Below are 19855 nucleotides of genomic sequence, written 5' to 3'. Positions count from 1 at the left end.
TGCAGGGACTGTAAAACCATCATGTGGAGCCCCGGCCTAAAAGTGTATTTCTAGCAATATCTGTTAATGGTCTCTTGTGCTGTTTCTTACTACAACCCCCCAGGGACAACACCACCATTAGTAATTGCCATCTATTTCCAGGTATTACTTAGGTGGTTATTTGTGACAAAACTCCATATTTGTCAGGAACGCCTTCACCTAAGCCATTTGCTCTTAGTTACCACCTTTTTGCTTTTACGTGTAGGAATGGTTGGTGAGGTTTTAACTCGCTGCCATAGAGAAGGATCGGGGAGATGACTGCGTCAAATATCTTCAGCTAGACCTTCACTGGTGGTTTGAGGTGGTACAGTTGTCTTCTGATGGCGTAGAAGGTTCTGCAGGCTTTTGCTTTCAGGGTTTCTATTGCTGCTTTGAAGCTTCCTGATTGACTGAGCTCCAGCCCCAGGTAGGTGTAGCTGTTGGTTTTCTCCAGTGTGGAGCCATTCAGTGTGAATTGTGGGGTGGTGGAGGCTTTATTGTGGCTCTTCTTCTGAAATACCATGACTTTGGTCTTCTTCTGGTTGATGGGTAGGGCCCATGTGGTGCTGAATTTTTCCAGCACTGACAGGCTTTCTTGGAGGTCTTTCTCGGTGGGGGCCAGGAGTAGGAGGTCGTCGGCATATAGCAGGAACTTCACCTCCCGGTCGTTCAGGGTGAGGCCTGGGGTTGGTGAGGCCTCCAGGACTGTAGCCAGTTCATTGATATAGATGTTGAAGAGCGTTAGGCTCAGGCTACAGCCTTGTCTGACCCCTCGGGCCTGTTGGAAGTATGCTGTCCTTTTCCCATTCACCTTCACACTGCACTGGTTTCCAGTGTAGGAGCTCTTGATGACGTCGTACGTTCTTCCTCCTATTCCACTCTCTAGGAGTTTTAGGAGTAGGCCTGGGTGCCATACTGAGTCGAATGCCTTCTTAAAATCTATGAAGCAGGCGAATATCTTGCCTCTTCTGGTGTTGTGGACGTGCGTCTTGATGAGGCTGTGCAGGGTGTAGATATGGTCTGTGGTGGGGTGGTTTAGCACGCTGTCTATTATGTCATACATCAAAGATGTAGAAGTCTTCCCTAATGTTTCTAAATACACAGGTTTCAAAGCAGGTTTTTGCAATGCTATGTTTTAAGAAGTATGGGATAAATGGCTGCTTTATTGTACTGGTCAGTGCCACGAACTTGTTTTCCAATTACTGAAGAGTTTCCAATTTGCGGTATTTGCTGTGCTCCACCTTTGCTGTATTAGACTGACACCTGGGTTGCAGAATGTGCCAGTGAGTTTCTGTCCTGAGCAATGTATTTTTCACATGCCAATGCCCAGCTATTGCACAAACAGATGCACAGTTGTAATATCACAATAGCTTTCCAGACTAAACCCACCTACAATATCACAATGTTTTGTTTTAACCAAGTAAATTGTACTCTGCCCAGTCAATAAGCAAAACTCAACAGGCAATAACAGCAATGGATAGCAGCAGGTGTGAAATAATAATAATAATGATGATATCACCAGAATATAATAATTGGAGGTCCAAGAAAAGGAAAATAAAAAAAACCAAAAAAAAAACAACCACTCATTCATATTTCCTGGACTCGCTTTCCCAAACTTCTTCCAGCCTCCTCTGACACCAGCGAACCCATGTCACCACTGAGACCTCTTGATTGGGCCTCAGCCGTCACATTGTGGTCATTAAGACGCTGGAGAAAGTAAACTAGAGGTTTTTATTCTTCCACACCTTCCCTAGGCCTCCAACTATTATATTCTAGGGTCTTCCGGTTCATACTAAACAAGTGCAATCCGAAACTGCACTTGTGGATGTATCTTTCAAACATTTCCTAAATGAATTTCGCAAGATTTGCCAATCACTAAATGGGAGGTCAGATACTGTATCCAGTGTCGTCACTAAAGTCTTGTGGGCCCTGGTGCAAACTTTTGTCTGGAGCCCCCTGCCTACAGCGAATTTGTGATAGTGAAAGTTACGGGTCCTTTTAAATACTTGAAAGGGATACAACTTTAGTACCCACAAGTGCAGTTATTAAGAATATGCTAAGTTAGTAGCACAGCGCTCTAGCATGTAAACAATTCTAAGAACTTTGTGCTTTGGGAAACAACTGGTCTGGGAGGTCCTGACAATTTAACAGATGTAAGAGATCAGTGGGGTCCAACACCTGGGTCCCATGCTGATCAACTGCTTAAAGGTACTGTGGTGCTTTTGTAAGTGCCGTGACTCCTTCACTATTTACATTGACAGGATCTGTTTTATAATCGCCATGCAATGTTATTACAGCCTCTAATAGTGCATGTCAGATGGCATGTGATGATAATAATGAAGGGGTCCCATGCAGTATAATATTTTCCACAGTGGCCCCCACACAGTATTATATGTTACATAGTGCCCCCAACACACCATTATATTCTCCACAGTTGCCCCCACACAGTATTATATGCTCCACAGTGGCTCAAACATAATATAATATGCTCCACAGTGGTCCCCGAGCAGTATTATATACTCCACAGTGGCCCCCACCCAGTATAATATGCTTCACAGCGGTCTCCACGCTGTATAATTTGCTCCTCACACAGTATAAAATCCTCCCAAGAGCCGCTTCAGGTGAACCCTATGTAATTTGACAAATATTCGTGGGTTTAGCCCGCCATCACTGCTGGGGGCTGTGATTGGGCATTCGCAGTCACATGGGGTGCAATTATATCATTCCACCATGCTCCCATGTAACTGTGATGTCTGGGGTGTGTCACCTCAGTCACAGGCTGGAAGAGCTCTAGGGAGGATGCTGATCCCAGGAGAGGTGAGTAAGTATTTCTTATTTTTATTCACTTCTGCTAGGCGACATGTCGACCCCCATTAAGAATATGTATAGTGGTCGGGGCCCTGTCCAGCTCAAGCTGGGTATGGGCCCCCTACCCTTTTGGGGCCCAGTCGTTACGCCACTGATTGTATCTCTGGGATATCATTTGCATCCCATGAGTTGCTGTTTTTACTGTGGGTTGAGTTGTGTTTATTGGTATAGAGTCTTTTTGGAACAATTTTAATATGGTGGAAGTCTTCTATTTTAATTATCCTAATATAAAACATGGACCATTTAACCCCTAGCTTTCCTCTATCCACCCTTCTCTTGTTCCTACTGTGGCAGATTTATTTCTAAACTTTCTGTGACTGTTTCTTCTAAAAGAGGTTTGTACAAGTCCATATACATGCTTCAAAAAAAGCCCATCTCATGTAATATAATCTTATGCCGCAAATTCACACCTTGTAGAGTGCAAGTATTTGTTTGACATAAATTATCAGTATATTTGTCTAGAGAAATATAGGGAATCTCACTACATTGTTTTCTCTCTGCAGAAGTGCAACCTGCTTAGAAAAGGATCTGTTATTCTGGCAGACAACGTCGTTGTTCCAGGTGCTCCAGGTTTCCTGGAATATGTCCGTGGCTGTGGCAGATATGACTGCACAAATTATCCGTCATTTCTGGAGTACATGGGTGAGAGAGATGCCCTGGAAAAAGCAGTATTCCGAGGATAGACTTTCTTTTACAAGTCTTGCTACAGCTCTAACAGTCATTACAAAGTGTCCTCAAACAGTTCAAAGCTTTACAATACAATATTATTTTACTGTTTCATAAAAGTAAATGATTATAGAGCAAGTTCTATCTTACTCTGTGTCACTGGAACAGAATGAATCAGAAGCCCTCCATAGACATAAATGCATAAACTTTTTTACTTGTTTAGTAATGAATTCATTTATTTTATGAAAGGCTATGTGTTGTTGGACATGTTATCAGATGTGCCCTTGATGGGGGGAGGGGGGGAGTGTTCCCTAGTTTCAGTTGTTGCTCAAGAGAAGCAGTTCCACAACCATAGAATTAAGTCCTGGCATTCTGTTTACCTATAACCACTACTTTGAGGTGTGTTTTGTTTTTTTATACATCATATACATCTACATAGTAAGATATGTTATAAAACCAAACCGCAGAGCACTCTGGACCTGTTGAGACTAAAATGAATTTATCAGCGTATCGCAGCAGGTTTTACTCAGAGAAGTCCTGGCAGTCACCTGATATTGCTAGGGAAAACTTATGGCCTACCTTGCATTTCCACTACAGAAATGTAGCATTACAAGGTGCTCAACATAGTTCATCGTGAGGCCAAGTTTCCTAAATTGGGAACCTCTCTTTCTGTCTCTTATCATCTATCCACTTTGGTTAGTAGAGGGCGTTCCAAATTTTTCATAAATCCCTTTAGCAAGTAGTCAGGAATAGTGGGTATTAAGCCATGACATCCTATTAAGCCATGACGTCGTACACAGATATCACCATTTACTCCTTCACCATTCCACACTAACACTACTAACACTACTAATGAACTACTTGACCAGCAGGGTCAATAGGAGTAATATCCTTTTTATATTAGTAACAAATGTATATGTAGTACATATGGAAATTTGATGAGTATTTTCCCATCTACACCATGGGTAACCAAAAATTTAGAAGACTCCCATCTATAATCTCTGTTATTACCCTTTTATTATCCTGTGTTTAGTGAGTTAGTGATGGAGAATGGGATACCTTGTTAGCTACATAACATGTCAGGTACAGACTGAGCTATTGGGGAAAATCAAGAAACTTAGCGTGGCGAAAACTACCCAAAACATGTCATACTTACTCCATACTATCATACACTTATGCCAGTATTTGTCTGAACAAAGTATCCACAATACATTGCACACAACTGTTAAAGATTGGACCAAGTTCTGTGAGTGCCATGAAGTTTACTTTAGGGTATGTTCACATTTGACAAATTTATGAATGGACATTTCAGAAATCCATGCTCGTGACGCAAAGACAACTCCAGATGTATACAAAAGATTCTTAGAAAGAATATGCAAATCTGTTTCCCAAGATGTAAATAGGGAAACAGTGCCTCTGTTTGCTTCCTTCTAGGGGAAGCTCCCTTGAGGGCAGCAAACAGAGGCACTGTTTCCCTATTTACATCTTGGGAAATAGATTTGCATATTCTTCCCATAATCCCCCACATTGGAGCTAAAATGGCTTTTTGTAAGACTCCACATACCTGACAAGGTGGTCTCTCCTCAAGGAGTGACATTATCCCCATAACCTGGTCTAGAAGTCTCTCACCTCTGCCAAGTCAGTTTTCCCTAGGATGTACTGAAGAAATCCAACTGGATTGAAACAGCGCTGTCCACAGCTGGGATACTGACTTGGCAAAATCCTGCATCATTGCAGCAAAAGCTTGTGGGAAAGTCCGGCATGATGATCAAGGGAGCTTCCCCTAGAGGGCAGCATACGGAGGCACCGTTTACCTATTTACATCTTGGAAAACAGATTTGCATATTCTTCCCATAATCCCCCACAGTGGAGCTAAAATGGCTTTTTGTAAGACTTCAAACACCTGGCAAGGTGGTCTCTCCTCAAGGAGTGACATTATCCCCAAAGATTCTTAGTCACAGAAATCTGCCATGTTGATGTACCGAAGATATACACATACATCTTTAACATTATGACATGACATATGTTATTGCCTTTATAATTAGCCATATACTGACAGAGAAATAACACGTATGCAATCCAACGTGATCACAATCTACAACACATGTATAGCATGTGTATGTGCGCTCCATGTGTTTTCTCTACAGCATGGCTCAACCTGTGCACAGGGATGGTGCTGTTTTTGGACAAAGTAGCCACCTTTTAATTGTAATTTCTTCTTCCTCCCACCTTTTAACTATATTTTCTCATGTTTTCTAGTCTACCCAATAATAATGCTGGCTCTCTAGAGGATTCAGGTATAGGATTAGTTTGGGGACTGGATGTGACCTTTTAATAAAGTGCCTGCCAGTACTACAGGTTTTAGATTTGGTTTTTACATTGAAGAGAATAAAGCATCAGGTAGAATGCATGCTGTTAATGGAAATATTCTTGCCTTGCCTCTATCAAATGGGAAATGTTTGCCTTGAACCATTGTATCTACACTAATAAAACTGTTTCTACAACTCAGTGTCTATATATTTATTTCTTATGTATCACAGAAGTATAGGACATTGCTGGAAAACCATTTTGGATGGATGAATACTGAACCATCATGCTGCCCATACATGTTACTTGAGCAGCAGCAGACAAATGGACATCTGTTTATGACTCTTGGGGTGCATTCACATGATGTTACGCTGCGGTCATTCTGAATGTAAAATTCGTTCAGAATGAGCGCGTAACAAGCAGCTCCCATTGATTTGAATGGGTGCCGGCATACGCACGCTACCCATTGAAATCAATGGGAGGCATTTTTCCCTATTACTTTCAATGTGATATGCGCGTAGTACATTGAAAGCGATAGGGAAAAAAGCCTCCCACTGATTTCAATGGGTAGCGCACGTATGCCGGCACCCATTCAAATCAATGGGAGCTGCTTGTTACGCGCTCATTCTGAACGAATTTTACATTCAGAATGAGCAAAGCGTAACATCGTGTGAATGCTCCCTTATGTTGCAGTGCCTGCAGGCAATGACTGAGGCTCGGGCAGTTTGAGATGCCTACACTACCCATACTACTACTAATAATTACCCTGATCAGTGGACTGTACACCTGAAGGAAATGTAGATTTCTGTGCTGGTTTTCTATTTCAATATATTTTATTGTACTGTAGTTAAGATTATAAGCAAAAACATCACAAGCACAAACATGACAACATCATCATACTATACTTTTAATCAGGGGCATAACTAGAAAATACGGTGCCCCATAGCATGCTTTTTACTGGTCCCCAGATGGTATAATGCCCCTTTTACTGATCCCCACACACAATATATAGCTCTTTTAATGGCCCCATACAGTATGCTGTCCTCAATACAGGCCCCTGTACAGTAAATGCCCATGTTACAGGCCCCTATAAAGTAAGTGTGGCCCCATTATAGGCCACCACACAATATAGTGTCCCCCATACAGGTTTCCAAAGAGAAGTCTGCTACCTACTGGATCGATTGAGCAGGTAGCGGACGATTTTTACTTACCTTTCCCTTTTCTTCCTGTCCACTGCCATCTCTGCATATTATGTCCTGACGCTGAAGAGTAACACAATGACACAATGACCTGGACTTTATATGCAGTGCTCTGTGGAGGTAGAAGTAGAAGTGGACAGGAGGAAAGTGAAAATCGTCTTGTTATCTGCTGGAGTAATCCAGAGGGTAGCACCCCACTTGAAAATTATATATATATATATTGGTAGTTACACTTCTTCTGTACAAATCTAATATATAAACAGGGCATTGCTCAACAACAATTTACCCAGAGAGGGTAGAGTAAGCTTGTTATTGATAGATCTGATATGAGCTTAGTAATATGCAAATTCATTTGTACGTCCTCTACCTATTTTTATAATATTGGAATCAACAGCTTAAGTCTATTACTTTAAAATAACAGCAGTGACTGTAATATGGGTCAAGAACAGTATTATTAACTGTAAAACAAGAACAAAGGGGAGCATTTATACTCGTGCAAGAAGTTTACAAATAGTGAAATACATTAGTTTATAATTGTGGGGTTTTTTTTTCTTTTTTTTTTCTTGAAACCTCAAGGAAACAGTTTCCTAGTACACTCATGTGAGTGAGCATGGGCATGACTCACTGGTTATATAAAATAAAAAAAAGCAACAGTGATGAATACACCATCCCTAGCCTGAGGTCTTATCATGCTCTCTTGCTTCTCTGAGCAGTTAGTCGGGTGTGCTTATACAAATACCACCCACATATTCGTATCTTCACTCAGTACATGGCACACATTCCCATGCTTGCAGGTATCTAGTCAGCTTAGCACAAACACCATGCAGACATGGTCAAGTTGTTAAACTGTTGCTTAGATAAGACTCCAGAATGAGTAAAAGAAAAAAAAAAAAAAAGTAACATTTGTACCAGTGAAATTGTTATTGGTGCTAGAGTATATATTAGAAGCAAGAAATAATAAAGGTCAGGTATCTCAATGAATAGATCCAGTTCCTTGTTGGCATAATAAATATATGCATGTAATATGTGATTTTGCATATATTATGGTTACCTGAACAGACCCTGGAATATTCTCCATAACAGCTGGCAGACCGGAATACAGAAGGTTGTCATCTCTCTGACTTGGTCACTAGTTTTACAAGTGTTATACTACTGGTCCTGGTGTCTCCCGTTGAAGACAATGTTACGATTGTTAAGGCCTTCATAGATATTACAAAAAAGTCAACTAATGTGTATGGTAGAGATGAGCGAACAGTGTTCTATTGAACACACGATCGATCGGATATCACGCTGTTCGCGGTGTTCGATTCGAATCGAACACCGCGTGGTAAAGTGACTGAAAACTCGATTCCCCTCCCACCTTCCCTGGCGCTTTTTTTGCTCCAATAACAGCGCAGGGGAGGTGGGACAGGAACTACGACAACAGGTACCTTGAAAAAACAATAGGAAAATGCCATTGGCTGCCGAAAAAGTGACCTCTGATTGATAAGAACAGCGCCGCCCAGCTTCGCGTCATTCTGAGCTTTCACTTGGTCACAGACGGAGGTCTGCGGCCATTGACATAGGTATTAGATTCTGGTAGGCAGGGATAGAATAGGATAGGAAGGAGAAGAGAACCAACAGCTCTTTTAAGAGCTACATTCCAGGGAGAAGCTTGTCAGTGTCTATCACACTAATGTGGGATTGACAGGCTGTATCTGCGCAACCCATCTTTCCGCAGTGTGGATGATACTGAGTGGGATACACAAAGTGTATTCCCATATACCCTATATACCCCCAATCCACGCTCCAACAGTGTGCACCCCCACCCCTGAAACTAACTGGAATACACTGTGTGTAATCCCCCACGAATAAAATTGGGGCTACATACACCCTTCAATTGTTGCTATTGGCATATAGTGCCAGGTTCTGAGTGTAAATTCCCCTAAGAAATTGGGGCCTTCATACCACCCTCATTTGTTGCTATTGGCATATAGTGCCAGGTTCTGAGTGTAAATTCCCCTAAGAAATTGGGGCCTGCATATTTCTTTGCTATTGGCATATTCACCCACTTTCTGAGTGTTAATTCCACCAAATAAATTGGGGCCTACATACACCCTTAATTTCTTGGTATTGGCATATACACCCAGGTTCTGAGTGTGTTTAAGCCAGCAAACCATATTAAAATGTGCAAGGCTCCCGGGAAGGGACTTGTACGAGGCCGTGGGCGAGGTCCCAAGATGTTCCCTTTTGTACCCAGCCGAGAAAAACTCCCACCTTGAGGGCACGTTTCTCGAAGGTGTAGAGTTTTTTTCAAGGAATGCACCGAGGACAAATATAGTGTTTGCACAATTTGCCTCTCGAAATTGAGTAGGGGCTCTGAGAAGAGCAACCTGTCCACCACTTCAATGCGCCGTCATTTAGAATCCAAGCACTGGAGTCAGTGGCAGAGAGCAACCGCAGGACAAACGTCGCCCGCCGTTGACGCCACTGCCTCTCCCACTGCTCACAGTGCTGGCGAAGCACTCCAGAGGACGAGCCAGGACACCCCATCATCTGGCTCCGCCGCTTTGTTGACTTCTCCCTTATCCTCCCCTGTTCCTGTCTTATCTCCTCCTGCACCATTTCATGCACCAACAGGCGCTTCTTTACACCAACCCACCATCTCTCAGACATTTGAGCGCCGGCAGAAATACACTGCTAACCACCCACACGTGCAAGCCTTGAACGCCAACATCGCTAAACTGCTGGCCCAGGAGATGTTGGCGTTCCAGCTTGTTGAAACTCCGGCCTTCCTGGACCTGATGGCAAGTGCGGCACCTCGCTATGCCGTCCCTAGCCGTCACTACTTCTCCCGGTGTGCCGTCCCCGCCTTGCACCAGCACGTGTCACTCAACATCAGGCGGGCCCTTAGTTCCGCGCTTTGCACAAAGGTCCACTTGACCACCGACGCGTGGACAAGTGCTTGCGGACAGGGACGCTACATTTCACTGACGGCACACTGGGTGAATGTAGTTGAGGCTGGGACTGCTTCCCAAACTGGCCCGGTGTACCTCGTCTCCCCGCCTAACATTCCTGGCAGGGACACGGGAACAACACCCTCCTCCTCCACCGCCTCCTTGTCCTCCGCCACTGTTAGATTGACCCCAGCTAGGAGTTGGAAACGTTGCAGCACTGGCGTTGGTAGAAGTCAGCAGGCCGTGCTGAAGCTGATCAGCTTGGGGGACAGACAGCACACTGTCTCCGAGGTGAGGGATGCCCTCCTCGATGAGAAGGCAATATGGTTTGAGCCGCTGCACCTGGGCCCAGGCATGGTTGTTTGTGATAACAGCCGGAACCTGGTAGCAACTCTGGAGCTTGCCGGACTCCAACATGTTCCATGCCTGGCCCACGTCTTTAACCTAGTGGTGCAACGTTTTTTAAACAGCTACCCAAATGTGCCGGAGCTACTGGTGAAAGTGCGCCGCATGTGCGCCCACTTTCGCAAGTCGACAGTAGCCGCTGCTAGCTTAAAAACACTCCAGCAACGCCTGCATGTGCCACAACACCGGCTTTTGTGCGACGTCCCCACACGCTGGAACTCAACTTATCACATGTTGAGCAGAGTGGTTGAGCAGCAGAGACCTTTGATGGAATACCAGCTACAAAACCCTAGGGTGCCACAAAGTCAGCTGCCTCAGTTTCTCAGCCATGATGTTAGGAGTATTTTGGTTCATTGCTTTCTATTTTTCTTACCTGGGGAGTTTTTGGCTGCGCGGTGTCTGGGGTGGCATCCTGGCGCTGCGGGGTTGTCCTGTCGTGAGTATTGGTGTACACCTTCTGACTTGCACGCGCATACTGCTGGTAGGCAGCTTTATTTCCTGGTTGATTAGTCTGTCCTCCCATTTGCACCTGGGAGGAGTGGTCTCTACTCTGTATTTAAACCCATGCCTCCCATGGTTCTGTGCTGAGTGTCGCTTTTACAGAGCTAGGCCTTAGCAGGAGGAGTAGGTGGTTATCTGGGATAGAGGAAGTTCCGTGGTTGGTTTTTGGGAGGTTTGGGTAAACTAGTTGGTTTGTGTGTTTTCCCTTCTGTGTTCACCAATCCTACCTCTGTGTGTAATTGACTGTGTGAGTGAATTGCCTTATCCTTTGATTTCTACTCAGTTTCCCTGTGTTTGTTTCCTAGTGTAAGGTTCCTTCCCATATTGGTTTGGGGAATCCTTTCCCACATGTTTCCTGTGTGCTGCTTGTGTTGTTAGTCAGCGCACACCCTTGTCAGTCCCTGTCAGTAGCAGCTTCACTTGTTCGTTAGGGGTGACCCCCTTTAGTCTCCAGTCCCTAGAGATCTTATAGGGCATTCCTTCTCCCACTTCCCTCTAGGCCTACGGTATCAGTGAGAGAGGAGCCATCGGGGTCAGGCTTAGCCTGAGTACAGCCAACCCACACCCGTGAGGCAGGGACCGGGATAGCTAGTGGGAGTAGTGCAGGGCGAGATTTCCTACTGCTATTCCTTAGCCCCGTTGCAGCTACCTGGACGGACACAACAGTACACTCAGCCGTAAAAAAAAAAAAAAAAAAAAAAAAAGGTTTGTTTGCATTATGACGGACCTGAAACAGTTGTACCAGGTGGTGCAGCAGATCTCCACTGAGATGGAGGGGATCAAGCTATGAATGGATGCCATCCAAGCTTCTGACGTATCTCAGTTACAGCAGTTGGCTCAACACACAGCCTCTCAGGTGGAGGGCATACAGAGGCAGGTGAGTAGTGTGGGTCGGCCTCTGGAGCCAAAAGTCAGCTTACCTGAACCCTTCCGAGGTAAGAGGTCAGATTTTTTCCGATTTCAAAAGGACTGTCTTTTGTATTTCCGGCTACGGCCGTTTTCCTCCGGTTCTGAGGTACAGCGAGTTGGGATTATTATTACTTTAGTGAGAGATGATCCCCTCATCTGGGCACATTCGTTACCAGCCGACTCAGCTTGCTTACTAACTGTAGAGGCGTTTTTCTCCACAATGGGGTTACTGTATGACGACCCAGACAGGGTACGCACGGCTGAGTATAACCTACGACGTTTGGTGCAAGGGGATCACGCTATAGAGAAATATTGCACAGAGTTTCGTAGGTGGGCAACAGAAGTACACTGGAATGACCCCGCTCTACTTAGTCAGTTTGAGACAGGACTCTCAGACCAGGTTAAAGACCATCTAGTTTCTCACCCTGTTCCGGGAGATCTAGATGAGGCCATGCAGCTGGCAATTAGAGTTGGACGGCGCCTCCGGGAGCGTGGAGACAAGAGTCCTGGGGGGCTTAGCCCTCCTCAATTCTCTGTTTTTAGAGAGGACCCGGGGGACCAACCCATGCAGATTGGGGCCACTGTGCGAAGTGCTAGACCCAAGAGTGAAGGGTCCCGCACAGTACGCTGTTTTGTGTGTGGAGGGATGGGACATGTAGCAAGGGTATGCCCCTCCAGAGAATGGTTCGCCAAGGAGAGTAATAACCCCAGGTCTATTGAGGGTAAAGGGAGAAAACCTACTAAGGAGGGAGGTGTGCATATTTCCTGTACTCAGACTGCCGGGTTGACCCTTGATGGATGGGTAAATGGGCAGAAGTGCCGGATTTTGGTTGATTGTGGTTCGGCAGTCAACCTTATTGACTCAGAGTTTTGCGAGCAACTAAGGGTGAGTCCTTTGGTCTTGAAGTCTCAGATACCGGTGTGGGCTATTGATAAGACCCCTCTACAGCAAGCTGTCATCTCCAAACAGGTGGAGGGTCTGGAGTTTATTGTGGGTGGCCACAGGGAAGAGATTGACTTGTTCTTATTGTCTAAGTTACCAGCACAAGTAGTGTTGGGGTGGCCCTGGCTGAAGCAGCATAACCCTATTATCAACTGGGAGACCGAGTCAGTAGTTTCTTGGGGGCAGGGGTGTAATGGTCGATGTCTGCCCATATCCGTTATGTCTTTGTCTATAGACAATTTGCCTCAAGAAATATGTGAGTTCAGGGAGGTCTTTGAGGAAAGGGCAGCCAAGACATTACCACCACATCGCACCTATGATTGCTCGATTAAATTTATACCAAATGCAGTGCTACCCAAGACACGGTTGTACAATCTCACTATTCCAGAGAGGGAGGCGCTCAAGGAGTATATTGAGGGGAGTCTAGAGGTGGGGCATATTCGCCCATCTAAGTCCCCAGTAGCAGTGGGGTTTTTCTTTGTAAAGAAGAAAGATGGAGGGTTGCGCCCTTGTTTGGATTTTAGGGAGATTAATAAAATCACGGTGCGGAATCCCTATCCCATCCCGTTGATCTCGGATCTATTCAGCCAGATTACGGGAGCTCGCTGGTTTAGTAAAATAGATTTACGTGGGGCGTATAACTTGCTGAGAATCAAGAAGGGGGATGAGTGGAAAACAGCGTTTAACACACCCCTAGGACACTTTGAGAGTCTGGTGATGCCTTTTGGTCTAACCAATGCGCCCGCGTTTTTTCAGAATTTTATTAATGATGTACTAAGTGCCGTCATAGGGAGGGGGGTTGTGGTCTATCTGGACGATATACTCATTTACACCCCGGATTTGGAGACTCATTGGGAGAGAGTGAGAGAGGTTTTAGATCTCCTGAGGGTTAACCAATTAAGTGCTAAGCTGGAGAAATGTGTGTTCGCGGTCAATAAATTATGTTTCCTTGGCTATATCCTATCGGACAAGGGGTTCGAGATGGACCCTGAGAAGGTCAGGCCAGTCTTGGAGTGGCCGCGACCTGAGAACCTAAAGGCGGTCCAACGGTTCTTGGGATTCTCCAACTATTATCGCAAATTTATTAAGGGATTTTCTGAGGTTGTGAAACCCATCTTGGACTTGACTAAGAAGGGGGCTGACTGTGCTAAGTGGTCGCCAGAGGCGCTAGCCGCGTTTGAAGAATTGAAGAAGCGATTCTCGTCCGCTCCCATTTTGAGACAGCCGGATGAGAGGTTGGCCTTCCGAGTGGAGGTGGATGCCTCCTCGGTGGGGGTGAGAGCAGTACTTTCTCAGGAGTTCGAGGAGGGTACGCATCCCTGTGCCTTCTTTTCTAAGAAATTCTCTGCCTCTGAACGGAATTATGACATCGGAGATAGGGAACTACTGGCAATAAAACTAGCGTTCGAACATTGGCGTCATTTCCTGGAGGGGGCCAGAAGGCCAGTCCAGGTATTTACTGATCACAAGAATTTGGTTTATCTTGGGTCGGCGAAGAGATTAAATGCACGGCAGGCCAGATGGGCTCTATTTTTTGCGCGGTTCCACTTTACCGTGACTTATGTGCCGGGTTCGAAGAATGTTAAGGCTGATGCTTTATCCCGGTATATGTCGACCGAGGAGCAACGAGAGGCGCCTGCCACTATTCTTGGGGATGGAGTGGTGGTAGCAGTATTGGGCGCGAAATTGGAGAAGGCCTTGATCAAAGCGCAACACGCTGCACCTTCCAAGATACCTAGAAACAAGCTGTTTGTCCCAACTACTCTCCGACAAAGTCTCCTGAGGGAGTGTCACGAGTCGGTTCTTGCTGGTCACCCGGGGGTTTCAGAGACCATGAGATTGGTGTCTAGGAATTTTTGGTGGCCAGGGTGGAGTAGGGATGTCTTGCAGTTTGTTCAAAATTGTTCGGTCTGTGCAAGAGCCAAGGCGTCGCATACCCGTCCCCACGGTCTTCTACATCCATTGGAACCTCCTAAGGCACCTTGGACTCATTTGTCTATGGATTTCATCACGGGCCTTCCGGTGTCTAAGGGTTTCACGGTCATTTGGGTAGTCGTTGACCGCTTCACGAAAATGTGCCATTTGATCCCGTTTTCCAGGCTGCCATGTGCCAAGACACTATCAGAGGCATTTATTAAAGAAATTGTAAGGTTGCATGGTTTTCCTGAGGAGATTGTTTCGGACAGGGGTCCGCAATTTGTGGCTAAATTCTGGCGGGCTTTTTGCAGCAGGCTGGGAGTTACACTGTCGTTTTCCTCCGGGTTTCACCCGGAGTCTAACGGGCAAACAGAGAGGAAGAATCAGGATGTGGAACAGTTTTTGAGGTGTTTTGTTCGAGAGAATCAGAATAATTGGGCTGACTTTCTTCCCCTGGCAGAATTTTCCCTAAACAACCATGATTCCAGCGCCACAGGTACCACACTTTTTTTTTGCTCCGGTGGTAGACATCCTGTTTTCGGAGTATTTTCTTCCATTTCTTCCCCAGTTCCAGAGGAGGAGCTATTTTCTAAAAAGCTGCAAGGGGTATGGTCCCGTATCCGAGAGAATCTGGTGCGGGCGTCGCACCAGGCTAAGGTCCAGGCGGATAGGAAGAGAGGAGAGTTGCAGTTCTTCCCTGGTGAGATGGTTTGGTTGTCCACCAAGAATATCAGGTTGAAGGTTCCTAGCAAGAAGCTGGGTCCCAGGTTTGTGGGTCCTTTTAAGATCATCAAGATGGTAAATGAAGTGGCGGCGCAGCTGCAACTACCTAAAAGGTGGAAGATAAACCGGGTGTTCCATGTCTCCTTGTTAAAGAAGGCCAAGAAGGGAACGTCTCCAGTTAAGGTTCCACCAGTTTCTGAGTCCAGGGAGTATGAGATATCCCGAGTTCTGGATAGCAAATATGTTCGGGGGAAGCTACGGTATCTGGTGGCATGGAAGGGATACGGTCCTGAGGATAATTCTTGGGTTCTGGAGTCAGATATGTCAGCCCCCAGACTCGTGGAGAAATTCCACAAGGAGTTCCCAAAGAAGGATGCTCCTAGAGAATCCGGAGTCTTCTCCTTGAGGGGAGGATCCTGTTAGGAGTATTTTGGTTCATTGCTTTCTATTTTTCTTACCTGGGGAGTTTTTGGCTGCGCGGTGTCTGGGGTGGCATCCTGGCGCTGCAGGGTTGTCCTGTCGTGAGTATTGGTGCACACCTTCTGACTTGCAGGCGCGCACTGCTGGTAGGCAGCTTTATTTCCTGGTTGATTAGTCTGTCCTCCCATTTGCACCTGGGAGGAGTGGTCTCTACTCTGTATTTAAACCCATGCCTCCCATGGTTCTGTGCTGAGTGTCGCTTTTACAGAGCTAGGCCTTAGCAGGAGGAGTAGGTGGTTATCTGGGATAGAGGAAGTTCCATGGTTGGTTTTTGGGAGGTTTGGGTGAACTAGTTGGTTTGTGTGTTTTCCCTTCTGTGTTCACCAATCCTACCTCTGTGTGTAATTGACTGTGTGAGTGAATTGCCTTATCCTTTGATTTCTACTCAGTTTCCCTGTGTTTGTTTCCTAGTGTAAGGTTCCTTCCCATATTGGTTTGGGGGAATCCTTTCCCACATTTTTCCTGTGTGCTGCTTGTGTTGTTAGTCAGCGCACACCCTTGTCAGTCCCTGTCAGTAGCAGCTTCACTTGTTCGTTAGGGGTGACCCCCTTTTAGTCTCCAGTCCCTAGAGATCTTATAGGGCATTCCTTCTCCCACTTCCCTCTAGGCCTACGGTATCAGTGAGAGAGGAGCTGTCGGGGTCAGGCTTAGCCTGAGAACAGCCGACCCACACCCGTGAGGCAGGGACCGGGTTAGCTAGTGGGAGTAGTGCAGGGCGAGATTTCCTACTGCTATTCCTTAGCCCCGTTGCAGCTACCTGGACTGACACAACACATGAGTGGCCATGGATGAGAGACCTTTGTGACATACTAAGGGTGTTTGAGGAGTCCACAAAGAGGGTGAGCTCTGAGGATGCGATGGCGAGCCTTACAATCCCGCTCTTGTGTGTGCTGAGAGCATCCCTCATTGACATCAGGGATAACTCAGATCACACAGAGGAGTCAGGGATAGCAGCAGATCCATCACAGCTGGAGAGTAGGTCCACACATCTGTCCGATTCATCGAGTTTAATGGAGGAAGAGGAGGAGGATGATGAAGACCTGTCAGATGATGTGATGGTGATACAGGAGGCTACCGGGCAACTTCGAATCGTCCCATTGTTGCAGCGCGGATGGGTAGAAAGGGAGGATGAGGAGGAAATGGAGATTGAACTTTCCGGTGGGGCCAGAGGAGTCATGCCAACTAACACTGTGGCACACATGGCTGACTTCCATGTTGGGGTGCTTTACAACTGACAAGCGTATTGTCAAAATAATGGAGGACAACCAGTACTGGATCTTTGCTATCCTTGACCCCGGTATAAAAACAACATCTCATCTTTTATTCCGGTAGAGGGGAGAGCCAATCGCATCAACGCTTGCCACAAGTAATTGGTGCAGAATATGATGGCGATGTTTCCAGCAAGCAGCGGCAGAGAGGGCAGTTCCCCCACCATGAATTTCCCAAAACTCTGCTGGTTAGAGGCTCCTTCCACCATTAATTTCCCAAAACTCTGCTGGTTAGAGGCTCAATCAACCCTGATTTTCAAAAACAATGCTGGTGCCAACCTCACTACAAGGGCCAAATACACTGCTGGTGCAAGGCTCTCCTCACTCCAAGTACCCAATACACTGCTGGTGACAGGCTCTCCTTACTCAAAGGGCCAAATACACATGTTTCAAGGTGTTTTTCCACTGTCTGAGAGGTGGTATTGAGTGTGTAAAGTGTGTAGTTGTTAGGCTGTGATAGTGGGGTAATACAGGGACTTGGGTGTGTTAGATGCCCCCAGACATGCTTCCCCTGCTGTCCCAGTGTCATTCCAGGGTGTTGTCATCATTTCCTGAGGTGTCATAGTGGACTTGGTGACCCTCCTGAGACGGATTTGGGTTTCCCCCTTAACGAGTATGTTCCCCATAGACTATAATGGGGTTCGAAACCCGTTCGAACAGTGAGCGGCTGTTCGAATCGGATTTCGAACCTCGAACATTTTAGTGTTCGCTCATCTCTAGTGTATGGCAATCCCACAATTTGCCCTTAGCAGATAATATGGAGGGAAAGAAGGATTAGAGATTTGGAACTTTAACATCCTATCCTTTTCTCACTCCACTCTCCAGATTTCCTTGACATTTTACCTGTGGCATGACGGCACATACTACATATTTTTCTGGAGATGTTATTGAGGAGTTAATAGCTTCCTTTTTTTCCCAACATCCTTTACCATGGACTGTATGACTCTGCACTTCATTTATGTTAATACTTTTATTGTATTTATGGCTCAGGTAGAGTCAATAACAATCTATGTAAGGTTTCCATTTTTTTCTGTGCCGTTTTAGATTTTATGGTAACCACAGATCCTGTAGTTAGCTGACAGAAGCAAAGCAAGATAAGGAGCAGATCCATCCAACATAAGTAGACACAACCCTTCTTAACCTATAATAAAATCACTGCCGGGGGCGTGGCCTAGCTATGGCAGCGTGAAGACGTGGTCCTCCAGAGCTCCCGGACTCCAGCGGCAATTTCCCCGGATTACTCGGGTCACAGAGCCTACCTGCTCCCCGCTCCAGTATGGTGCGACGTGCGAGCCGCAAGTCCACCGTCTCGGCCCGGATCGATCCTCCCCTGGCACGATTCCTCCTGTCTGCGGCCTCCTCAGCCCCCATGCCTGGCGGCTCCAAAATGGCGCCGGCGCGCGCTCCTGCCGGAACTTCGGAGGCAGCGATGCTGCAGAAGCTGTCCCCTCCGCTCCAGATCCTGGACCCAGCCGACTCTCTGCGTCCTCCGGCACCGGCTCTTCTCCCTCCCGACGTGGGGACTCCCCGGCACACTACTGCTCAGGTACCCGGCCTTCAGTATGGTGGTGGAGCGGACCTCGTGGCGTCCCCCCTCCCCCCCTCTTCTTCCGGTAGCTCCCCTCCTGGCCCTCCCCAGGCTGTTTCTACCTGCTCTATACCACCTTATGGAGGACTTGCACAGGACTCAGCCCCCCCTCACTCCCAGGACTTGGGTGGGGTGCCCCCCCTGCTGATACCTTTGGTCCCTTCCTCCCAAGGACTTGTATCTGATGCCCCCCCAGCCCCCACTGCTGTGTCCTCTTCTCTGGTTCCCATTACATCCTATGGGACACCGGGGGCCCTATCCCACGAGGCTCCTTCCTCATCTGTCTCCCCAGGGCTGCAGTGGTCTCTACCTGCCAGAGGCGACCCCTTTCAGCCCACGCCTCAGGTTGATCCTGACATGGATTTCTCTGCTACTCCCACTACCCTGCGGACCCCCACGGTTCCTGTTTTTTTCTGATTCTTCCTCCTGTACCTCACCATCCCGGAGTCGGTCCAAACGCCCTAAGTTGTCAGATATTATGGAATTGCTCCGTACTATGCCTACTAAAATGGACATGGAGGCAATGGTCCGCAGGGTTGAGGAAAGACAGGATCAAATTCTCTCCGGCTTCAAGGCGGACTTGCATTCTTTGTCGTCTCAAGTCTCATCCCATCAACTCCGCACGGATTCCCTTGATCAGCGTCTACTTGTGGTGGAGCAAACCCTAACTACCCAACGGTCGCTTAACCGTCACCTACTGCTGCAGGTCGATGATCAGGAAAATAGGGGACGCCGGAACAACATTAAACTGAGGGGTATCCCTGATGCTGTCCCTACTAAAGAACTCCGCTCCATCGCTATCTCCGTCTTCAACACTGTTCTGTCTAAGCCGACGGACACTGACATCCATATTGACAGGATCCACCGTGTCTTGGGGCCAGGGAGGGCCTCCTCCTCCGATTCCAGAGATGTTCTTTGCCGTATCCACTATTACAGAGAAAAGGAAGACATTCTCCAAGCTGCGTGGCGTCATGGCCCGGTTCCGTTCCTGGATGGTTCAATTACTCTTCTCCCGGACGTTTCTCGCCGCACGCTGGCTATGTGGCGCCTCCTAAAGCCCATTCTTCGCCTCATCCTGGATTCTGGCGCCACTTATCGCTGGGGTCACCCATTTCATTTGCAAATAC

General features: G+C 46.8%; 1 protein-coding gene across 2 annotated transcripts in view; it reads left to right on the top strand.

The window, feature by feature from the left end:
* COMT (catechol-O-methyltransferase) overlaps window positions 1–19855 on the top strand; it is a 74919-nt gene that overhangs the window by 29063 nt on the left and 26001 nt on the right. The window contains exon 5 of one of the 2 annotated variants that reach the window (XM_075275790.1): window positions 3390–6056. The exons of the other annotated variant lie outside the window; for it this stretch is intronic. Coding sequence (XP_075131891.1) covers window positions 3390–3569 — 180 coding nt within the window. The 3' untranslated portion in view covers window positions 3570–6056. Of the gene's footprint in view, window positions 1–3389; window positions 6057–19855 lie in introns of those variants that run through there. 2 annotated transcript variants of the gene reach the window in all.

The sequence above is a fragment of the Leptodactylus fuscus genome, chromosome 1 (assembly GCF_031893055.1).
Source record: "Leptodactylus fuscus isolate aLepFus1 chromosome 1, aLepFus1.hap2, whole genome shotgun sequence".
Classification (NCBI taxonomy): domain Eukaryota; kingdom Metazoa; phylum Chordata; class Amphibia; order Anura; family Leptodactylidae; genus Leptodactylus; species Leptodactylus fuscus.
Note: the sequence above shows the minus strand (reverse complement) of the source record. Positions and strands in the feature narration are given on the sequence as shown.